Here is a 21128-nt window from a genome sequence, read left to right as displayed (position 1 = left end):
TTTTTCATAGGTCCTACAGGCCACCTTCTCTTTTTGTCATCTATTTCACGTAGAACAATTAGAAATCTTTCATTTCTGAGCTTTTCTTAATTCCCTGGGAAAGGAAACTATGCTGGGGCAGGCAGGTACTGAATTGCTCAGGGAGATGTGAAGGAGAGATCTAAGGACATTCCCCTCCTCACGTCATATAGACTACTTGGGTCTGAATGATTAGCAAACTGAATGACTCTGCTAAATAATCAGATTCTAAATGTTTAGGACAATTATATATAGACGGGCAAACAGGGTGGTATATTTTAAAAGCCAGATATATTTTTAAAATATCACGCCTATAATAAGTAAATTACGTAGTGATGGAACATCAAAAAAAGTTGATGAACAAAAGGCACATTCTAAGAGTTCAGGAGTAGAAAGAACAGAAGAGTTCTCTTTTGGTTTGATTCAAAGTAGGAGAAAGGGAAACTGGTGTATTAAAATTATTTTTTGGGTGAAAGTTTCTGTCAGTTGAAGCAGTTAACATTGGCTTCTTTCTCCCCGGTGCAAAGCAGTCTTTTCTTTCACTGGCTTCTGAGAATGTGTTTAATCTTCCGCTGTGTAGAAGTGATACATCAGGGCTACCACCAGTGCTGAGATGGCTGGGATCACCCAGTTGGTCCACCAGCTGGAAAGAAACAGCAATGATGTTTGTACAGCTGTTTGACACACAGGACTCAAAACCTCGGCTACTTCTAATTACCAAAAATCAACATGGCAGGTTTTTATTATCTTTGTAATCTACCTAGATGAAAAGTCAACTCTGAGTTGTTAAAAGCGACGTGAGTGCAACACATGCTTTACTATACCAGCAACTGTTCTAGCTTTATAAGAAAATTAATGACCCCCAACCTCAATCCACGTAAATCTATTTCTATAAATAGACTTATACAAAGAGCTATGAATCACTCCCCCAACAGATGCTACCTATGAATAGTGACTTATCTAAGGACATAAACTCTGGGTTACAAGGTATCATTAGTTCACAAAAGCAAATATTCCTTACAGTTTCTATTCTATTTACAGACATTAAGAATTTAAAATAGCACTGAACTGAGAACAAGGAAATCAAGGTTCTTATTTTGGGACAGCCATCAGCAGGCTCTATAACCAAGAGAAAAGCACATCTCAGAGACTATGAAGTTAAGGAATTTGAGCCACAGGATTATTAAGGTTGCTATGAGCACCACAGCTCTATGTTCCATGATTCTGTTTTGAAAATCTAATAGTTACACATGCACAGCAGATTTAACAAATCAAGAGCATGCCCAAACTACTTAATCTGAGGCTCAAAGGTATAAACTCAGAAAAATGCCTAATTTGCACACTGTTTCAGGCCTGTTTTTTAATTCACTATAAATGAATAGTGCATAGTTTTTTAATTCACTATAAATGACAGATCGCAGATCAAACCAGGGACAAAGCTAGAATATCTTCAATTTAACTATGAATCTATAATTTCTTAGAAAACAAAATTTGTAGGTTGTAAAATATGAATTAGACCAGGTAATACCTATAAAGACAATTATGTTCTGTCATAAACTTTCTATCTTTTAATACTCTTCACATATCAACTCATACAAAAATTAAGTTCAATAAAAAGATTTAAACTGCAAATGTAACTTTCATCTTGGTGAGGTTCTGACAGGTCAGAAAACTGACCTGTCAATGAAACATACGGCAAAGTACTACTGCCTGAAGGCAGGGAATGTACCAGAACACCAAGAGACTGGGCAGTTATATTTGACAGGGTAAAATAAAATAGGCATAAACATGTGGTTTTGAGCTTGGAGCCAAGTATCTTTATCTACTAGACAGATAAATGCCAATTATACAGGTCAATATGGTAGAGCTGACACAAATGTAATAGATCTTGGACTGTAACACAGAAATCCAGTCCCAGAATGAGAGATTATTGTTACACCTAGAGGAACACTGAGCCATGCTTAGGAAGAGACGATCACTACAATATAAGAAATGGATCATATACTGAATAGAAAGGATGTTTGCCTAGACAATCAAAGATTGTGCAGGCCACAGGACTACCCTGGAGAAAGGGAGACCCAACTTATTCTGTGTATTCTATAGGGTGGATGCAGCTGGAGGGCGAGATTTGGGGTTGTTCTGAAGAGTGTCCAGAGTCTGAGCTGACAGTTGAGGAGGGGGCGTCCTGAGTCACCTGGGCACCAAGTGGAGATGTCCCTGGGATGTCCACTGAGGGGGGCAGTGAAAGCCTGAGCCTCAGATGGGTCAGATGGGGGAGGGGCCCTAATCCCTCCCTGATTCAGCAGGCTTTCTGATCATAGTTACTTTAAGTGAAAACTACCACATACCTGGAATTAGAATCAACAGTAGTAATGAGAGTTTCCTGAAATACAAGAGAAAAAGTAAATTTAAAGGGAACATCTAAACATTTATTCAATTGACTAAGAACATTTTAAAATAAGACCACAATATTTTTTTCACTATTCTCCAAAACACATTGAAAGGGAAAATTACATCATAAACTTTTCACTAAAATGTCTAATTTCACCATTTTTTCAGAAAAATGTTTTTTAAGAATTCTGTATTTAAATCGCTTACAAACATAACCTAGATAATTTGAAAAAAGTTAAAAATAGGCTACATAAAATATCCTCAACACAGTACACATCTGAATAATGTAGAAACTGAAGACAAAGATCATGTACATAGACTCAACCCCAACACTACCTTTAGGAAGAAAAGTTTGATTCTCTAAAAGGATGAATGAAACATTCAATAAAATCAGTTATTTCGTTTAAATTTTATATGAAGTAAAAGTGTATCCAAATTGTGTTAAAAAGACATGACAATCAAAAAAAGAAAAATAAGAACTGTCATGAAAATTATCACACTCTGGTTCAACACCTTTCCTGGCCTTTTCTAACTCTGACAAGAAGTTCAAAAACGTGGAGGCTTCAGGGACTGACCTCACACAGTCACCAGCCAAGAAACCTCCAAATAAAGATGCCCTGTGCATGTGCTGGGGTCTTTCACAGTTGGCCTATTATGCCTTCCAGAACTTTGAGAGAAGTTCTGTCAGTACCATGAAAATGAACTAATTTTGGCTCTAGAAAAATACATAGTTCCCCAAACAGCTGAATGATGAAGGCCTAAGGAAAAATAAACTTTTCTGGGATTGAAAACTTAAGCATTCTTTGAAATTTCACACCCGCGAAAGTATTAGTGCCTCAGAGATAGCAGTAAGTAAGGTAGCTCCATCAGAGAGCTCATCTCTGCAGTTTCCCAAAGCACATGATAAGCCGTTAGCAAAACAATCCACACTCTGCGATGAGGCAAAGCTACACACACAGTGAGGCAGCACATTAGAGAAACCCCATGAAAAAGCAGAAAACTGTTAGGGAAGAGCAAGCAAATCAGTTAGGAGACCCACAAACCTGGAAAATGGCCTTTAAGATTCCTGACACAGTGGGGGGGAAATAAATCATTTAAAAAGAAAACACACATTTATTATCTTTTCAAGCAATGTTAAATCTTAGCGACTACAAAAAGTATTCATAACTACTGCAAGATTATTTTTCTAATTTTGTATATATGAATAAAATTAACAAAGATTACCAGAAGTCACTGGACTATGCAAAATGATTATTCAGCTATTAGAAGACATAAGTTCAGCAACTGGAGCACAACAGTTCATTGAAGGTAAAATATTACTGTTACAGTAGAAAGTTAAGCCCAGAATAGTAAACAACACAAACACGTATCTGTTATTTTGTTATACCAAGCACGTGCATTTTACAAACATACTGACAACTCTAGGGAAACTAGGCTGGCCTGTCCCTCCTCCTCCATCACTGTCCTGTGTGTTAATGCTACAACTCTTAGGGCACCATTGCCACCAGCAATCATGATCTTCTAAAGAGTTGCACTTTAAAAAATTATATACATTTCTGAGTGTTTATTATGTTAGGCTCTTAACCTAAAAGTGCCTGAGAGTTAAGCAAGTTTAAATAACCACTTACCACACTGATGAAAAAGGAAAATGAAACGGTCTCGCCTGTCCAGTGGTCTAAGGGGCCTAAATTGGGTTTCTGTGTTTAACTAACAAATATGTCAAAAACCAACTGGCAGAGAAAAGACTATGGTTTTTATTACAGGCTCTGCTACCTGTTCACTTCATGACCCTGAAGGGTTCAATTTCACAGAGGAATGATTACTAATTCCATCAGGACATGAGAAGCTGTACATAAAATCATGCAAAGTACATCAAGTTTCTGCAAATCAAAATAATCTCATTTATACATTCATCTACTTTAGCATATTCCCTAATTAGAAGGCTTTCCTAAAAATACTAGGGACACTGATGCCTTTGGGGTATAGAGCCTTCAGGAGAAGCTTAAGAGACTACATCTGCCAAACATGAGACGGGTCCTTGCCATGGCTCTGCAGTGTGACCTGTAACAAGGTCTGAACTTCACTGTTTTTACACCTTCCCTGGAAGGTCTATGGATCCCACAGGGTTTTCATAAGAACCAAATAAAGTCACTTAAACAGCAATGATTTGAAAACCACAACCAAGAAAAAGTACTGATAATACTGATACCCTCCATGTAAGCAAATCTGATAGATACAAATTTATTTAAAAATGCATCATTTCTTGGTCTACAAATACCTTACTTTTTGGCAACTAAACACCATGTTTTCCTTTGGGCATAATAATCTTTGTTGCTTCATATTTCACAATTCAACTAGATATTTTATGTGGCAATATTTAAAAAATTCAGACCACAGCGTACACTTACCAGCCTGGAGATAGACAGATGGTTATACAGAGACACAACAAAATAAATTATCTAAGGACACTATCTTCTGGCAAAGTAGAAGCATAAGAAAGATAAATTCAAAAAAGTGGTCATGTATTTTCTTTCACTGTATTTGCTTACGGCCTCTAAGAAAGAAAGTTTGAGTTCTTGTCCTGCCTTTCTCCACTTCTGCTCACATAAGCAAAGTCATATATGTTCTAAAAGAGGAAAGGGTCTGTCTTTCAGAAATGTAACAGTATGGTAGGAGACCTGCTTACCATCTCAGCCCTAATTTCTGTTTGTAGATATCAAAATTCGAGATATGGTTGGACCTACATTATTAAATCTAAGTTAATGTAATGAACCTAACAAAATCTTTATTTTATAACTAAATGATTTGCACCAAAATTATTAACATTCTAAACACCTAATAGGAAAAAATATATACTTTTTCCCTGACTGTGGAGAAAAAGCAAAAACTATATGCATCACAGGATTTCAGTTATCCCAAAAGTACCCTCAAAAAAGGTGCTAATGTCTTATGAACCAACAGCAAAGACTGAGCAACTATTACAGAGGCAATTCAAATTCTGGAAGTCCATTTTTTATCTTCCCAAAGTACTCCAATCACCAACACTGAACTTTCTGAATAGGGAGAAGAGAAGATAGAAATGAAATTGCTTTGTAGGAAATAGTATTACGCAAGACTTATTGCACTGTCTGAGGTATGAAGGTAAGCACGGCCTTTATGCACTATTGGATTTACTGCTTTGATTTTGCTGTGGATTAAAGACAATGTCTTGTCAACAGCAGCTAGTAAATGAGTTCACCAGTTCTTCCTACAAGCCTTATGTAGTCTCACTTTTGGGCTCTAATAAAAGAGCAGAAACCAAAATGGAAAAATTATCCTTCCTTTCTGTGGTTTAAGCAAAACTTTCCTCCTTTAATTATAGGCCAGTAACTATTCTGTCTGCTTGTACTTTCAGGGGCTCTGGTTGTCATCAATTCTTACTAGGGATTTATCTTCAAACATAAGTGATGACCAACTCAGAGGGAAGGGCTAGTGAGCCAGGGCATAAAATAAGTATTAGTAGAATATATTTTCCTTTCCTAATGAAAAATGCATCAAAAAATTATCATTTAGTTTGATTAACATTACATTCACCCAACAAATACTTATTTAATACCTATTATGTCCCAAGTGGATGAAGACGACATGGGTAGTGTCCTCTAAGGTTCAAGTATTCAGACCCCTGCTCAATCAGATTTTAAGTTCTCTGAAAATAAGGCCTGTGTCAAATCTTTGAGATTAGCAGCACAGTACTACTTATACAAGTAGCTCTTCATAAGGTATCTACTAATAATTATGATGAAAAAAATTATGTATTGAGAGTCTTACAAAGAGAACACACAAGCTGTCTGAATGAAACACAATGGGTGGTCTATCTACAAAGTATTTTGCTGAGCCAACAGGTTACATATTCATCTTACCTAGAGGGACCTATGCTGGCCTCAAATAGGTAAAAGATTTCTGTCCTCCAGTTTGACAGGTATGAAATACAGTGAAGACAGACACAGCCACTGAGACACTTGAGATGACACACTTACCGAAGGCTTGTTTATCTTTGCTCTGTCATCCTGCAATTAAAAAAAAAAAAAAAAGGCACATTACAGAATGAAAGAACATTTCCAAAAGTACAATGTCCAAAGCACTTGTTTTCATTGAGTTTTTTTTTTAATTATATTCAGTAATTAATATTTTGGGTTCATCTATCTAGGTTGTTAATCAAAAAGTTTGATCCATCTGACTTGACTGTAAAAATTAATAGCTGATTAAGTGATTAATTTTCAATCTAGAGTCCCAAAGTTTAGAATATCATCCATGATAATCATATGTATATGTTGATGTGCATATACATTTATTAGACTTGGATTTTGAACTTTAATTCAGGGATCAGCTGAGATTCTTCCCTCCTATCCTCTAAAATGAGTGTATGTATAGGTGTATAGCTGTATGTGTGTACTTGGGTGTGATATCCTGAGTGAATTCCTGCAATCTCCCAACTGCAGGGTTGTAATTTTCTTAAAACCTCTGGTTGAAGTAGTCCAAATTAAGGGTCACCTGAAGGTGACCACAGGGGATCCCAGTAGGGAGATGATGCAGAATGCTGTAGTCACAGCCTGAAAACCCACATGTTCTACACCCACAGGTTTGGAAAGGAAAGAATAAGGATACAATCAAACATTTTAAGGGAAGGCCTCCCTGGTTACCATAAAACTACTTCACTTCAGTTAAGTATGAAGAGGAAGATGAAAATAGGTGGGTGAATAAACTCTCCAGGTAAGTGAAGCTTATTCTTTCAGAGTATCACCTCCCTACCACCAAACAACCTACCCCACCACCATTCAATGGAAATTGCTCTGAAACAGGTTTCCTATTTTCAGGCCTTCAATAAAAAGTGTACTTTAAGCTTTCCTTCATTCACGGTCATTGTAAAAACCATTAACCAACAAAACTTTTCATACAGGTTTTTGTTTTTCAGTGGTTTCTCAGAGTGCCTACTTGAGCTGAGGCCACATGCCTATGCTAATTCTTGTTAGGCCGCTTCTAACAGGATCGCTACCCACTCTGGCTTGCTCCCAGTGAAGCAACAGGAGCTGTGAGGCAGACAGAAGACTGAGATGGTGCAACCCTGCTGAGAGGCCCAGGTGCTCTCTAGAGGTGAGAAAAAGCTGAATGCATAGCATAGGATTCACTGTGTGGAGCACTCCACTACCTCTTCCCAAGTGTTCAGCTACATTCCTGATAACTTCCCATTGACAGATTAGCAAAGTTTTATATGGTCAGTCAGAATTGCCACAGAAGGGCCTAAATTCACATTACAGCCCCAGGTTTATATAAAAGCTAAATTAGGCCAGCATTTTCCCAAAGTTAGTCTAGAGACTGGCACCAAAGGTGATGTTCTCAACGATCTGGGGTAGAATGAGAAGAGTGAGGAGAATGTGTAGGTTTTACAAAAGGCAGAGTTTATTTATCTGTTCATTTAACAGAAGTGGTTTAAAATTTTTTTTAAATCAGTTTTTTTTTAAATTAAAATATCCTCAAACTAATGACAGTAGAAGGGATTTTCTTAAGTAAAATATTTTAGTCAAAAAATTAAAAAAAAAAAAAAAAAAAAAAACCTATCCTGGGTTAAAGAACCCCCTCTTCTAAAATCTGTTGCTTGGTGACACTTCACAGTCTGAGAGGCTCTGTCCCCCTACCACGGCCTTGGGTTACAGAGTCCTTACTCTGAGTGCCAGTGAAAACTGCAACCAGGGAAATACAAAGAAATTTCTGGTTGATTTTTTTTATTACAAGAATGGTGCTATAAAATCAGGAGGAATTGTTTTTGCTTTACTTCTGCTTCAACTATGTGATATGCAAGTCTACAGTTTTGAGCAAGGTCAACCCACAGCCTTAAAGAGAAGGCCCCCAATGAGATACTCACCGGATGAAGTTCCCCAATAATGAATGTTTTGGACAATTCTCTGGCATCTGTAGAGTGCCCCACGTCCTCGAAATTTTCAGTAGCATCCCCTCCAGCTTGTTCCCTTAATACTTCTTCCCCACCAGGATGCTGTTTGAAGGACAGATACAAAAAATAAATACTTTTCCAGGCAAATGATCTAAAAGGAAGTGACCAGTTTCTTTAACCAAATTGCTACTCTAGAAGTGGCAGATGACAATGTGTGAGTACAACTCCTCCATAATACAGATGAAAACAGTATACTCTTTTGTATTCAATTTCCTTCTTGAAAGTTCATTAGACTCTTTCTCCAATAATCAAGACGTTCATCTCCCTAGACTACTCTTATGGTAGTAAAGCATTAGATAACAGATTCTTAATCTTTGGGGAATGTCTTCTTCGCTTTTCCATAAACTCAGCATTGTTTTTCTTGACCTTTACCCTGATCTTTGACTTCTTTGGTCTAAGTGTGGACTTACACAACTATGCCTTCGGTGGAAACTGTGTGATAACTCACCTCTGAAAAGCACCCTGTCTGCCAGCCAAGTACAGGCAGCGTATATAGCCTGTTGGACAGGCAAGAGCATCCCCTGCCTCCAAAAGAACTCACTTTCCAGAAGGAAGAAAAAGGAAAGCAAGCAGGTGCAGCAGTGACTTGCTCAAGCTGCTTGCTATAGGGACAAATTATTGATGTGGACAAGGGAGGCGAGGGAGAAAGAGCAGCACACTCCACTGGGGCTTGGGGGGAAAGCCCTTGTGGAAAGGAAATATTTTAGTGCTCTTAGCTACTTTAATCAGGAAAAAAAAAAAAACAGATGGTCACAATGCAGGGAGGAGGACTGACAAGAGGGGCCCAGGCACAGACACAGATGAAGTCCAGAGATCCTCAGGCAAGGAACGGAGCCCTCAAGCAAGTGAAAAGAAAGTTAAGTGGTTGGTTATATCACCTTAAATATATGTATGGGGGAGAAAAACCTTAATTGAGCCTCACTATTTCCTTAGATCAAATTTACCCTGCCCTTAAGCAAATCACCTTTAAAAGTACATGTCCAATAACTAAACAGAACAATTCCAGAGAAAGGTGGACAATTATTCTGTTTTGAAATCCGTTTCCCCTCCTACTTTGTTTAAATATATCTACTGCTATAGAAATCTACTTGTTATTTTCCCCCTCTATTATAAAAGTTATCCATTATATTATAGTAAAACTGCAAAATACCAGGAAAGAATAAACATCGCAGAAATCACCTATGGCCCTGCTTCTCAATAGGGCTGGATACACACACGTACATATGTGAACAATTTTTAAAGGAAAACTGAGATCATTACCTTAGACATATGGTTTTGTTAGATTAAAAACAGATTATAATACATGACAGAGACAGTAACGCTAGTGGTTACTTACTTCTACTATGTGAACTTAGGAAAATAATGGTTTTTATCCCATAAAATTTTTAAAGAGTAAATGCTTTAATATAGGTGTCTGACACAGATTAACGAATAAACACTGTTTAGCATTTTCATTAAATATTTTTCAACGTCAAAAAAAATATTTTTCAACGTCATCAGGCATCTTTCCTCAAAATGACTTTTTTTTTTCTTAAAGATTTTTATTTATTTATTAGGAGTGACACAGAGAGATAGAGAGGCAGAGGCAGAAGCAGGCTCCATGTAGGGAGCCAGATGTGGGACTTGATCCCAGGACCCTGGGATCAGGCCCTGAGCCAAAGGCAGATGCTTTAACCACTGAGCCACTCAGGCGTCCCTCAAAATGACTTTTTAAATAGCTATGTAATGCTTTATTCTGCAGGAATTTCCAGATTTATTTAAACGTCTTCTACTGGAGGCGCAGAATGTCAGAAGTCCACTTTAAACAAACACAAGAGGTCACACCAAGGGTAAAGGCAGTTGACTGCCTACTCTGAAAGGCAATCTGAAGTTTTCTGATGCACCTTCAAGACTGTGGCAATGGATGGGGATCCCTGGGTGGCTCAGCGGTTTGGCACCTGCCTTTGGCCCAGGGTGCGATCCTGGAGTCCCGGGATCGAGTCCCGCATCGGGCTCCCGGCATGGAGCCTGCTTCTCCCTCTGCCTGTGTCTCTGCCTCTCTCTCTCTCTCTCTCTCTCTCTCTCTGTGTCTATCATAAATAAATAAATAAATCTTAAAAAAAAAAAAAAGACTGTGGCAATGGAAACCATGACTTGTTGATTCTGGAACAGTCTACTTACTGTTGGACATGGACTGAGGAGTACAGAAGCAAAACACAAGAGATATAAAATGACAACTTACTCAGCACCCACAAATTATGTAAGTTCACAGACTGTTTTCCTTCAAAGTGGGTGGCTGAACTCATGAGTTCCTTAACTTTTGGTTCTTATTAAGGATATGTGAACATAGACAAATCTCCCAGAGTGAATCATTAGTTTCAGTTACAGCCTATCTTCAAAGAAAATTTTCAAATGAGGTTAAAAAACACAAGTTTGGGCCTTTGATAAGTATCATAAAACAAGACAAGTTTTTAAAATAGAGAATTTTGATTTTTAAAATGCTAAAATGTACAAAGTAAACATTCTATTTCACAGAGAATAACATGACAATCTTAACCTGAAACAAAAGGGCAACTTCTCAACTTAATTTCTGACCAAGCAAGGACAACAGAAGAGTATGTCTCTGCATGTACGTATGTGTGCATCTAGCTATGCTTTAGACTTTACCTAAACCATCTCTGTGACGTAGTTATTTCAGGGAAAAACAAGAAAGGTATCTTGGGTTCCACTGGTTCCACTGATCACTATTTAAGAAGAATTACAGAATGAACGAATTGACACTAAAATACCTTTGCCCTACTTTTTTTTTTTTTTTAAGATTTTATTTATTTATTTATGAGAGACACAGAGAAGGAGAGAGAGAGGCAGAGACACAGGCAGAGGGAGAAGCAGGCTCCATGCAGGGAGCCCAACGTGGGACTCGATCCCGGGTCTCCAGGATCACACCCTGGGCCAAAGGCGGTGCTAAACCGCTGAGCCACCTGGGCTGCCCTGCCCTACTTTTTTAAATAGTAAAAAACACAAACTAACTAAATGGTGGTTTTGTGTTTTGTTTTGTTATATTTTGTTTTATTTTGTTTTGTTTTCCCTGGAACAAAATAACTTGTCTTATAAGACAGCAAAAGATACAGGACTTGCTTATTGTAATACTAAGTATTTTCCTTGAAATATATTTATGATGTGTGGAGAGAGAGATACACACTTTGTGAAAAATATCAAGTCTAATCATGATGGTTTGAAACCTGGTGATTTTCTTCACTCTTGGGAGTAGATGCATGCTGCTGCATTAATATGCACACATCTCATTTTAAGCCTTAAGGAAACTCATTTCCTTACCTGTCAGCACTCTTGAGTCAGACCTGGGGACACTGGTGTTGGTACCATCTTGGTTACTCCCAGGGATGACATATGTCTACACTTTGTACCCAGAAGCTCTGAGAAAACTTAACTGCTATCTGTTGGGCAGTTTCTAGAATTTGAGAGAAACTCAAAGAAAAGGTAAAGCTTCGAAGAGGAAAGCAATAGACAAACTGCTACTAGGTGATAAAAATTATCTGGTGATTTTCTGAAAGATATACGGAAAAGAACAAGTGCCTAGTCACACACAGGCAAGATCAGAGGTAACAAAAGATGTGAGACTCTCCTCAAGAGTCTGAACAAACCCTGGTGAAGTTGTAATAGAATTCTGCCCTCATAAAGCAGACCTCACTAGGGCCCCATTCATCCCACTATGTGGTGGCAGTCAGCAGCTGTAGGGCCCAAAGAGAGACACGAGAGGGAACATCAGGTTTGATGGTAAGAAGGACCCATGATGAACAGAACTGGGCGCAGCTATGAAAACTAGCTATTTCCATGAGAGCTGTACTTCTAACATAAAATCTCCCATTTTTCCAGAGGATGATTTCATTTTCCATTTGCATTATTATGTGCTCAAGTCAATCCACTCAATATACACACACCAAGCGTCTCCATGTGCCAGACACCAAGGTGTGCCAGACACAGGGAACAGAGAAGGCCCCAGATCATGCCCTGGGGGATTTACAAACTAATAGGGATCCCACAGGAATAATATTTAACTGTACAACTAACTGCAAGTGAAAACCAGTGTTCTGCAACAAAAAAGCACAGAGCCATGAAGGCTACAACACAAAGAACTCAGGTGTGGCTTCACTGAGCTGAGATACAAAGCAGGAGTCAAGGTCAAGGAGGGGCAGAGACAGGGGATGAATGTCCCATGACGGGGCCGAGGAGGGAGAAAGGGGAAGCAGCAGAGGCAGGGCAAGCCACACAGGGCTCCAGGCCTCTTCAGTGATGTTGATCATTCTTCTGCAAGCAATGAGAAGCCATTGAGAAGATCTAGGAAGAGAAGGTGACAAAAGTAGATTTAGTATTAAAAATATAACCTGGTCTTCAGAGTGAACAACAGATATAAGGTCAGGAGAGGATTCAGGAAGACAACTCAGTGAAGCCATTACAATAATCTAGGCAAAGACAGCCTAAGGCAGGCTTGTAGCAGCCATGGAGATGAAATGGCATGAGGGAAGACCCAGAAGGAAAGAGAGGAAGGACTTCTTGGTGGGATGAAGATGGTGGATGAGAGAGAAGATGCAACATGAGGATGCAGGTTTGGGGATTGTACTATCAAATGGATGATGGTGCCAACTGCTGGAAATGGGAATCCTGGCAGCAGACCAGGTTTGGCTGTAGACTGGTTCCAGCAGTGCCTCTACATACTCACTATATCCACATACCTGGTAATCCAATAATTCCCTCTGTCTACCTCTGCAATATCTCTATTCCACAAGTTATCCAAACATACTTGCTCTGACACCATATGAAACCCCCAGGTAGAAACCAAGGAATACCAATGAAATAACTGGAAACAGCTTTCACTCTGGACGTCCTTAAAGGGTCTTGTACGGGAAAATATATTTGAAAAGATAAAAGATTGGCAGAGTCCATAATCCAGAAGACATAAATTGCTACAGTCCCGTCCCACTCCTTAGGACACTTTCAGAAGACACAGTAAATTTCTGTGGTATGGACAGTAATGCTGGCAACCAGGGCGTGAAATTATATCTGACTTTCTACTTTTCATGGCATAAAAGTCCTCAGCAACCTTGGCACAGTGAAATGATTTCTTCTTGAAATGCTGGCTCTTCATGGCTGCTGAGACAGCAGGCCCTTCTGGTTTCCCTTTCACCTGACTGGCCACTACTTTCTAATCTGTTCATCTCCAATCTCAACATAGGAGCACCCTAGGCCCAGTCCTGGCACTCTCCCATTATCTACCTGTACTAGCTCTCTCAGTGATTTCACCTGGTCTCTCATCCAGAAAATCACTGTTCCCTAGTGAGTGCAGTTGAGAAATACCAACTTCCTTTGAGCGTGAGTCCTCCCACCTACAGTAGGCTACCTCACATGTTCAATCAGCATCTGATGCATATCCCAAACACAACCTAACAAAAACAAATGTTTTACTTTCCCTCAAAATCCACTGCTTTCCAGAGGCAGCTGGGTGGTACAGCCGGTTGAGTGTCTGACCCTTGGTTCCAGCTCAGGTCATGATCTCAGGGTTGTGAGATCCAGCCCTGTGTTGGGCTCTGTACTCGACACGGAGTTTACTTGAGATTCTCTCTCCTTCTCCGTCTGCCCTTTCTGCTCATTCTTTCTCTCTCTCTAAAATAAATAGATGGATTAAAAAAAATGCACTGCTTTCCAGAATTTCCATTCTCAGGAAACAGTGCCACCACATATCCAGTTGCTATGGTTCAAAACTAGAAGTCAAATGTTCTTCCACTTTCTTTCCCATCCCAACCCACCAGCAAACCCAGGTGGCTACCTTCAAAATATACTCAGCATCCAACCACCTCTTCCCATTTCCAACACTGCCACCCTAGACCAAGCCATCAACATAAAGCATGGACTACCACAATGGTCTCCTAACTGGTCTCCTGCCCCTCCTACAATTAGCTCCCTTACACTGTCACACTATGAGGACTTTTAAAGGTGATTAAGATAATCTAGGGAAGGGCTAATGTTAACCTAGTCCAGGGTGGCTGGTGACAGTGGAGATGAGGAGAGGTAAAAGGGAAATAGAAAAGGAAAAGAGACAGCATCACAGACTGAGGATGGCATCACAGACTGAGGATGGCCAACTTGCTAACATCCAAAGTCTTTCCAGCTTCATATGACGGCAAAGCGAGTCTTCCCTCGCTCAGTTCTTGCCAGTCTTGGGGCAGGCCCTCTGTCTTGCTAAACTTGTTCTCCACATCAGATCCTTCCCATCTGCCTCTGCTTAGAATGCTCCTCTCCCAATGTTTACCTGATTTCATCTATCCTTCATTCATACTCGAGTTGGCCTCTTAGACTCCTTCAAGGATTCTCCCATCTAAAGGGCCCACCCCACATCACGTTCTCTGCCAACTTCCTATTTGTTCGCCTTCACAGCACTTATTACAATCTATATTTATATCCATTTGTAAGATTCATGAGGACAGAGACTTTTGTCTCACTACTGCCTCAATACCTAGGTTCAATGCCTGGCACATGGCAGATACAAAGAAATATTTTAAGTAATTGTTGGATAATTAACAGAGATAAGCACAGGTTGTTACACACTGGCTTTGGAATCATTACATATAAAGAGTTATGTGGCTGATGACATTCTCATTTCAACTATTCTAGTTCATACCACTCTTCTTTTCCTGAACTGATAATAGTTCTTACCATTCAGAAACCATATAATTTTATGGTTAACTGCTAAGTTATTTAATCAAAATATTTATCATCTACTGCGAGCAAGACCTTGTGCGGGACACACAAAAGTTCATGAAAAATCAACATGGCTCAATCCTGAAGAATCACGCAGTTCAGTTGAGGTTTAAAGAAACAACAGAGAAAAATCCCTTGGCCTCCACTGACACAGCCTCACATTTCTGACTAATCATGAATAATGACCCAACAGGCCCTAAACATGTAGCAATATGCAGCACTGCTGAACATGGATTTGAATCACTCTCCCTAAGAGTCAGGAGCAAATGAGGCACTTAGCTACTGCCCAGCATCCACAGCACAGTGCAAATGTAATTCTCAACTTAATTTCAATACTATAACTTGTGGGATGTGATAAAAGCTTTCTTTGTGACAAATCACTCTGGAAAAAAAGTCACCTGTTAATAATGGTAATAGAAATGAGAAAAATCAAGAAGTATAATAAAACAATGGTTGTGTTGACAGACATCAGAAATTTGGTTTGGAGTAAGATGTGAATTCAGAAATGGCTTTGAATCGTAATACAAATGGTTCCACTAAATATACCATCCACACAAAAACCAAGTGGCTTTCACAAAGCTGCTTTAGTGACTGTTCCAGACCAGTACTGCCCAATAGAATTTTTTGCAATGATGAACATATTCTATATCTAAAGTGTCCCAAGATAGTAGCTGCTAGTCACAGCTACTGAACACTTGAAATGGGGGTTAGAAATTTAAATTTACATTTAAATGTAAATAAGCCATGTACACCCATTAGCTACCACACTGGATCCTCTAGCCATAGATAGCACAAATCTTTTTTAAGACATACAGACAACCTATGTAAAAACTGAAAAAGCATTTCATTTGCAATGAAAGATTCATATATTTATTAGACAGGTAGGTATATGTGAAACCAAGCAACAGAGGCAACCCCACAGCTTTGGTAGTGGACTGCCTCTCAGAGTGAGGAGGCTCATGGGTAAGGGCCACTGGCTAGAATAAGGGCTAAGCATAAACCAAACTGCCTTGGAAGAAAAAACTTTTGTCGACTGACTCATTCAAGGAGAGGCCAAGATAAAAGATATGATGGCCAAGGACCAAATGACTCTTCTCTGTGGTTGTGGCAGGATGTAGGATCAAGCCTGACTTGTTTTACCAACCCTAGGGTATTACAGGATAAGGATGTTGAAGTTCCTTGTCTGTATAATGACAATGCAATAAAGACTAGTATGACACAAAGCAATTTATTCATATTAATTTAACAAATAATTAGCTTATGGCTGTTGTCCTTTTACAATCACTAGAGGTCTAAAGTGGTCTTTTAAGCTTTTCAGTTACACTTAACATGAGAAATATGTTACTTGTGAATTTAACGAACTTGTGAATTTAAGGATTTATCGAAGTCAAGGAACTCACAAATACACACAAAAATGAGAGGAATACCAATAAGGCAGAAAATAAGAAGTGTTAAATGAGTATCAAAATCCAAGGAAAGAATAGGTCATCCCAAATAGAGGACAGGCAACAATGGAACCCTCCACATGCCAAATGAATGATGGGGATGAGGTCACCCATACCTCATTAATGGCACTCGATCTAATAGGTCTATTACCTGATTTCTAAAAAATGTTGGGAATCCCTGGGTGGCGCAGCGGTTTGGCGCCTGCCTTTGGCCCAGGGCGCGATCCTGGAGACCCGGGATCGAATCCCACATCGGGCTCATGGTGCATGGAGCCTGCTTCTCCCTCTGCCTATGTCTCTGCCTCTCTCTCTCTCTGTGACTATCATAAATAAATAAAAATTTAAAAAAAATCCCTTTAAAAAATAAAAAAATAAAAAAATAAAAAATGTAAGAGCTCAAAAAGAAGAAAATATTATAAACTCGATCAGTATTTCTTCCCTGAGCACCAAATATCCATAACAAATTAATCGGTATTTACAATTCTTTGCACAATACTAACAAAAAGAAACAAGCTCAGATTTTCATTTCATCTTAAATTAGTAGTGCCACGCTAGTATTAGCAGGTAAATATTGAAGAGTTATATGCTGTGAAAAATCCATACACTTCGGGGCGCCTGGCTGGCTCAGTTTGTAGAGCATACAACTCTTGATCTTGGGGTCGTGAGTTTGAGCCCCATGTGGGTGGGTATAGTTTACTTTAAAAAAAAAAGAAAAGAAAAGAAAGAAAAATCTCATACACTTAAAGCAATGACTGATTTGTCACTCTTCACCTACAGAGCCAGCCTAGTCATGACCCCACCCACCTCTCTTTCCAAATATATCCTACTGTAAGAATTTGTCTGAAAAACACTCAGTGGAACTGGGGCTCAAGTACTCCTGGGATTGCTTTGTTCAGGAAGGGTACCCATGTTATCAGGGTTAACCCCACACTCAACAGCCTCCACTCAGAAACCATATGATAAGCTCTAATCATAACCAAAGTCTAAATAATCTGACTGAGAGAACATGTGGTCTGTTTAACACTAAGTAGCTCAATGGTTTATACCCCAGGTCAATAAAAAAAAAAAAGGGGGGGATGTGACCCAAACCTAATGGCAAGACTCCTATAGTCTACTGATGTCACAGCAGCACCATCAATCCAAGTAGTGAAAGTCAGTCCTAGAGAGCTGCTTCTTACACCTCATCCCCTTACCCCTGGATATTCTCTGCTTCAGTAATAACTAGTAGCAAGAGATACAACATACAACATGCAACGCCACATAAACATGTAACTTTTTTCAAATGAAAATAAGTCCAATTTCCCATACACAGGAAAAAAAAAAATGAGTATCAGAGTAATCTATAAGGTGCTTTACCAGAGCCCAAGAGTACAAACATATCAGGGGGCCAGGTACAGTCGGTGAAGGCAAAGTCTTAGATTATTTTTGTGTGTTAAGGAGGCCAAGAATTATAACATCAACATAATGAAAGTGAAGCTACAAATCCTTTTTTAGAATGAGGCCAAAGAGAAATGCTAAGTAAAGGAATAAATGCAAAATTAGGGGACTTTTTAAACTGTAATACAATTCTATTTAATATTTTGCAGTACACCATATAATAAATAATGGCAATAATATAGAAAAAAAAGCATCTACGAAAACTGGCAAAATAAAAAAGATAAACTTAGATGCCTCTCCTGATACAGATGTTTTCAATAAGTAATAAATTCTTATTAGGAAGGTAATAATCTTTTTTTATTTTTAGAGGAATTTTTTTTTCCTTAAGAGTACTTTTTTAAAATTTGAATTTCTACTTTTATCACATGCAATAGAAACATTTTTAGAAATAGCTTAATATTTTCAAATGACTAATTATTAGTCATCCTTTTGTTACAACATTAAGCTAGAGATCCGTTATAGCCTTACTCTGCCATAACGTGATTTGTGAAATTTTTTGTTTTTACTTAAATTCTAATTAGTTAGTATACAGTGTAATATTAGTTTCAAGAATACAATACAGTGATTCAACACTCCAGCACAGTACCAGGGCTCATCACAACTGCCCTCCTTAGTCTCAATCACTTATTTAACCCATGCTCCCACCCACCTCCCCAGGAAGGCAATAATCTTAATGAGAAAGAAAATGTAAAATCAATTCAAATATGCAGCCTGTAAATACTATTAATTCCAAAACTAATTACTGAGTGAAAATACTTCTCCACTAGTCTTGGGAAGTTCATCAGAACGTTTGTTCGCATTTGAACTCATCTTCACCAGGTAGAGGACCATCTACCGAAAGTTGTAGCCAGAGAGACTTTTTAAAAAGGTATTGTATTCCTCGCATTTGTGAAATTAGTGGAGTTCAGATCCACTCTGCATCCCTACACTTTGTATCTGCGATTGTTTTTACAGTTCCTTGGCTCCTCCATTCAGAAAATATAGATGGGTACAAATTACACTTTTAGAATAATTTGTGCTAGTTATATTCCCCTTTAAAGGAAGTAATTTCATATAGGAGACTGTCTTTGGCTTGATAGAAAATAACATTTTTGCTTAGTCTTTGACCTTAACTCCTAGAATTCCTACATTTTAGTGACTCTGAAAAAACAAATTGTAAAATTTCAAAGTCAAATGTTAGGTGTTGTTCAACATGACAGGAAAGCCTTGCATTCTTGAAAGTAAAACCAAAGAGGGCTCATGGGAGTTCATGGCTCTAGCCACCAAACTAGTCCTCTTCTCCCTAACTCCTCTCCTAGTCTTACTCATCTTCTATATTGCTGCTACGATGTTCATCCTCAAATATTGACTGTTTCATGTATCCCACTCAAATATCTATAGTGGTGAATTTCTGCACGCAAATCAAAAGCCTCCTGAATATTTCAACAAAGAAAGCCTCAATATCTACACAGCACAGGGGGTGCCTTCAGCTGCACAAGCAGGTCAGTGGCAGCAAAGGCTGCTCATGGCTCATCATACTCTCTTTGCTCCTTCCACAACACTTAAACTTTTAGCTACAAATGGCTACCTAGAACAGAGATTTTTCCAGCTTCTCCTTCAGCTGGGTATGCCATGTGATTAAATTCTGGCTAATGGAATAGAAGTGGAAGTGTCTGAAGAACCTTCTAGAAGTCTTCTCTTTAGAATAGTGTGCCTCTTTGCCCTTTCTCTTCATCCTGCTTTCTGGAATAGAGATGCTGCCTTTGAACAGGAAGATGAGGACCAGACCCTAGGGATGGCCCAGAAGTAAACTAGAAGTATAGTGCCCTGAGGGCTTGATGGAACACAGCCAGCACACTAGGCCTAGACTACAAAGCGTGTTTCTTTATAACAAAAAAACTTCTTATTTAAGCACAGTTATTTGGAGTTCTGAGGTTAATTCTAATCATTGCATCCATCATTTTGTCAATACCATGCATCAGGCACTAAAGTCCTAAAGCATTTAAAAGATGTGAATAAACATTATTCCCCCAGTGTCAAGAAACTTAAAACCATATTAGGACAATGGTCTTCACATACATAAAAAGAACTAGAACAATATTAAAAGATTAAAAATACTGTTGACTGAACTGAGGAGTCTAGAAAGGTACAGACTATATTAAAAGATAATCTAGCCCCTTCAGGAGAGTTAGAATTTGGATAAACAGGGCAGCCCGGGTGGCTCAGCGGTTTAGCGCCGCCTTCAGCCCAGGGCGTGATCCTGGAGACCTGGGATTGAGTCCCACGTCGGGCTCCCTGCATGGAGCCTGCTTCTCCCTCTGCCTGTGTCTCTGCCTCTCTCTCTCTCTCTCTCTCATGAATAAAATCTTAAAAAAAAAAAAAAAAAGAATCTGGATAAATAGCAGATAAAGAGGCTCAAGAAGAGTATGAGTACCAAGGAAGGCTTACTGGCTGAAATGTACATGAATGTTTAGGGTTAGTAAAGAGAAAAGTTTGAATAAAGCAAAATACATAAAGCTGTCTGATGGCTCAATTTATGTCCCAGCCCGACTGGGTCCAGGGATGCCCAGAGGGAACAGTATTTCTGGGGTCTGAGAGGGTGTTTCTAGATGAGATGAGCATTCATATCAGTGGATTCAGTGGAGCAAGTTGCCTTCCCTAATGTAAATTTAGAAAAAGGAATGTGCCCCCAGCTCCTGCCTCACTGATTGGGCTGGGGCATGTCATCTTACCTTGCGCCCTCAGACTTGAGCCTTTCCAGCCTTCTACTTTCCCTCAATCCATCACAGGCTCCAGCCTTAATAAACCACTCTCAGCTTCCTGAATGTCCTGCCGTCCTCCACCTCATTTGTGAGCTTGGCATCAAAAGCATAAAACTGAGCTAAAGATTTTGACTCAAAAAAGTAGGCTGAAGGTTAAAAATCCCAGGATGTGAGGGTCTGAAAGAACCTTCAGAGACTCAACATCCTCAAGTTCACAGATGGAGAAACTGGAACCCAGAGAAATTAAGCCCAACATCACACTGACAGTCCATGGAGGAGGCAAGACCAGAAGCCTGGTGTCCAACTCATAGTTTAGCCTCCCTTTTCTGAATATGCAAATTAACTGACCATGTTTTT

At 39.1% G+C, this 21128-nt stretch overlaps 1 protein-coding gene across 5 annotated transcripts in view; it reads right to left on the bottom strand.

Moving 5' to 3' along the window:
• Positions 1-290: 290 nt before the first annotated feature.
• Positions 291-21128, bottom strand: part of CYB5A (cytochrome b5 type A) — a 36106-nt gene continuing 15268 nt past the window's right edge. The window contains exons 2-6 of one of the 5 annotated variants that reach the window (XM_072819960.1): positions 8309-8437; positions 6426-6455; positions 3453-3475; positions 2367-2401; positions 291-661 (exon numbers count right to left, since the gene is read on the bottom strand). In XM_072819960.1, the coding sequence (XP_072676061.1) occupies positions 3467-3475; positions 6426-6455; positions 8309-8437 (168 nt within the window). In that variant the 3' untranslated portion in view covers positions 291-661; positions 2367-2401; positions 3453-3466. Of the gene's footprint in view, positions 693-2366; positions 2402-3452; positions 3476-6308; positions 6456-8308; positions 8438-21128 lie in introns of all 5 variants that reach the window. The other 4 variants (XM_072819940.1, XR_012028023.1, XM_072819946.1 and 1 more) reach the window with 4 other exon arrangements.

Source organism: Canis lupus, chromosome 1, assembly GCF_048164855.1.
Source record: "Canis lupus baileyi chromosome 1, mCanLup2.hap1, whole genome shotgun sequence".
Classification (NCBI taxonomy): Eukaryota; Metazoa; Chordata; class Mammalia; order Carnivora; family Canidae; genus Canis; species Canis lupus.
This window is presented reverse-complemented; position numbering and strand designations above follow the sequence as displayed.